Here is a 3,652-nt window from a genome sequence, read left to right as displayed (position 1 = left end):
AAAAAAATTAAGAACTGGAGAAAGTGTAATCAGTGCAACAGAGGTCTAAAACAGTGAAGTGTTGCTTTTCTTCATTCACTATTGCTGCCTTCCTCTAACTCCCTTCTGCCACCCATTCCATGGTAAGAATCCAAGCTCGTCTTTGGAATGACGAAGTTACTAGACTTAAAATGTCCCTAGAAAAGGCAATATAGCCAAATGTTTATATTTCAAAAAGAGTCTAAAAGTCTTTACAAGTACAAATACCCAATATAAGTTTTAACGTAAAAAAGTGACTGAATAGATTAGGTGCTGTTAGTATCCTTGAAAGCAAGATTTGTCTGTGAAAAAAACAGCCTAGATAATCTATAACAAAAAACTGTTGGCATTCACTTTTTAAAAACTGATTTGTCTTCATTTATGTACTAAAAGTAATTTGCCTCCTCAGGGAACTGTAAGAGTTGGTAATACTCTGAGCTGTCAGCAGGATAAAAAATATTGTAACTTTCATTATAAAAATCATGAAATTACATTCCTCAGATGATCACTGGCTAAAAATCACTAAAAATATATTTTATATGTGGGATATAAAGAGAAATTGTTTACATTCTCTTAATTTTAAAATGCAATTATAATTTGGAATTTGTTATTTCAGCATTTGGAGGTACCTTCTATGGACATAGTGAAACTGCCCCTGGATACCTGTTACTAATAAATAATTGGTGTGCTATCCATGGCTCAAAGGCTGATGCCCTGTTCTGGGTCACCTGGCAATATATCGGAATACAGCTGGGTATGAAAGGTTTCCTGTTGTGCTGCTCTCCTGGAAATAGCCACAGGAATGAGGCTAGAGGGGTGGGGAACTGTGGACTTCTGATTTCAAGATTCTTCTTTTTAGGCACCAAAGGAGACAAGAAAAGCTTCATCTTTCTCTGCTGCACCCCTTTCAGTAAAAGGATTTGTTCTGCAAAATTTAGAGTTAGTCAAAAGGCTGCAATTAAGGACCTAGAAGGCCACATTTCGCCTTAAGGACGTAGGTTCCCCACCCCTGCAAGTGGCACAATGTGATGAATACATCTACAATATTGGTGTTAGTTTTCTTGTGGGAGTGGCATCCTGGTACAGTAGTTTTCACTCTGTTACAAGCAAATTCAGCATGAAGTGACAGCGGGGGGACACACATGGAAAAAACATAAGAAAGAGAGAAAAGAAGTGCAAATAATAGAAATATAACAAAAGTTAAATGAATAGCATCAGGTAATAACGTGAAAATAAAGTGATTGGTCATTGTATGGCTATTTTGAATGGACTTTATATATGTGAGCATATTTTGTAAAAAGTACAATGTGTTAATTAGTGAAGAAAAGCACCACCTCTGTGATGTAAGTAAAGGAAAAACAAATTCACTATATTTTAATAATTATTTTTCATAAAAAGACCACAAAGATGGTAAAAGAAAGGTGGCAAGGAAAACAAGAATGAAACAAGAGAAGTTTTAACCTCAATCTGGGGGAAAAACGTCTTTACTCATAGAGAAAATTGCCTCTCTCTGATAATCATATTAATACCAATGAATCTTAGATTAACATTAGCCTTTATGAACTTGACCCCTTTCAAGTTGAAACTCATCATTTTCTTTTTCATGATGGTAAAAGACCTTTGGGCATTGTCTACAAATTTCCATTCAATTGCCAAGAAAAGGGTTACTTCATTTTCTAGGTACATGATAATCAAAGTTGATGGTAACAGGCAATAGTGACAGAAAAGAAGTTAGGATTCAAACAAAGAAACAGAAGAAGCACATTGAAACAACAACTATTAAAAAACAGGCTGTAGGAAAGCATCACAGGAGAAGAAAGACTGACAGATAATAAAAAGGACAAATAAAGCCAGAGTTAAAGAGACTCAGAATCAAAGAACAAAAAAAGAAAAAAGCAGAAACTGAACAAGTGAAAGTACATTTAGCTCTACTAGAAAAAATAAAGTAGCTAAAAATGCACATGAAAAAGTTACAATAAAAGGTAAATATAATATCATTTTGAAGTAGAAAATGGGAAAAAATAAATTCCAAAGGCAGTAAAAGTATGTGCAAATACATACTATATTAGAATTGGCATTTATATAAGGGAATACTTTAAAATCCTATTTAGAAATGTTTTCATTGTATTATTAGGAAGAGCATTAATATGAGGAATTATGTCCTTACAATAGAATATACAGAGTACTCATTTTAAAAAAATTATTTGGCCATGTAGTTAGTACACTGTGTAAAGGATCTCATACATTGCTAACATATATTTATAAATGAGAAGAATAAGGCAAAAAAAAAGATTAGCTGAAAGTCTAAGTTCACTTTTATCTTAATCTAGTGACACACATACACTCAAAAAAAGCAAACACTCAAACCGTTCTAGAAAATAAGAATGACCTAGCATTTCTATAAGGAGATTAACATGATCTCTAATTTATGAATAATTTCTGTGGTCTCAGTTTTCTAGCTAACATAAAGACTATGGCATCACATTTAGCCAGCCAATAGTTTATCAACATCTGACATACACCTTTTAGTTCTTTCACTTTCTACCATAGAAAAAACAGGAAAAATACCCTTGTGCCCTCTGCTTTATACTTCTGATAAAGTGCTGTGGAGTTAGATCCATTTGGGTTCAAACTCCCCCACCTTCTCTATATATTAGCGGTGTGAGTTTAGTCAAGTTAATAATCATCTCTAGGTCTTTGTTCCCTCATAGGTAAAATGGAGATATTTAAAATACTATCTGCTTTATATTCCTCCCAAGGTTGTTTTGAGAACAAAATTGACATGATGTACATTAAGTACTAAGCATGGTGACTGGCACATAGCAAATATTACCTGCCATTATTATTATTATTCTATCTGTTCAAGTCAGACCCAAGGGATAATTTATGTTTATTGTATCATCTATCTTTTTTTCTTCCCATAAGGTAGGAAAAATTGAAGGGCTTTACCCCAGAATGACCTTTGTAGCCCATCACATCTCCAAGTTATTATTTACATCATCACCACAAAATACTGAATGAACTTTTACATAGACACCTTTTTATAAGCATGTTTATCCCCTTCAGAATTCAGTTTAAGCTGCTGAAATAATATTCTTACCTTGGTAAATCATTCAAAACATATTTGCAAATTGGGTCCACAGTATTCCCATCCAAGGTACCTTTAGGGTTGCTTTGCTGTGATACCTCCATTACTTTTGTCAAGGGGGATAAAGAAGACTGAAATAGTGCTTCTCTGTGATCTTCTGCTTCTAGTTTTGCCATTTTCATCTATGAATGATAAAGAATGTTATTTAATTTAAAATGTAAAATCCATTAGAAATTAACAGAGATGAGAGCCTAAAGGAAGAAAAAATACGAATCTAAGTCTATAATTGGTATAATCCTGTTTAAGAAAGAAAAAATGCTAATTTGTTACAAAATATTTTAATTTTTGCTGTTTGCTACAACACCACTTATATAAGCAAATTTACGTGTGAAATACATTACTGAAAAAGCACAACACTTTTTTTTGGTCTGTCCTTTGTCATCTCTTCTTTTTTGGAACTTACCTTCCTCTGGATTCTGATGGGACTGTCAATTACGTGGCCTGGACTTCCAGACAGGGAAAGGAGTGTCCCAAGGCATGTCAATC

At 33.6% G+C, this 3,652-nt stretch overlaps 1 protein-coding gene across 1 annotated transcript in view; it reads right to left on the bottom strand.

Moving 5' to 3' along the window:
* Positions 1 to 3,282, bottom strand: part of DCDC1 (doublecortin domain containing 1) — an 82,580-nt gene extending 79,298 nt beyond the window's left edge. Inside the window, exon 1 of the mRNA XM_012649548.1 lies at positions 3,119 to 3,282. Coding sequence (XP_012505002.1) covers positions 3,119 to 3,282 — 164 coding nt within the window. The remainder of the gene's footprint in view (positions 1 to 3,118) is intronic.
* Positions 3,283 to 3,652: the final 370 nt, after the last annotated feature.

Source organism: Propithecus coquereli, unplaced genomic scaffold (genome assembly GCF_000956105.1).
Source record: "Propithecus coquereli isolate 6110/MARCELLA unplaced genomic scaffold, Pcoq_1.0 Scaffold30, whole genome shotgun sequence".
NCBI classification, from domain to species: domain Eukaryota; kingdom Metazoa; phylum Chordata; class Mammalia; order Primates; family Indriidae; genus Propithecus; species Propithecus coquereli.
Note: the sequence above shows the minus strand (reverse complement) of the source record. Positions and strands in the feature narration are given on the sequence as shown.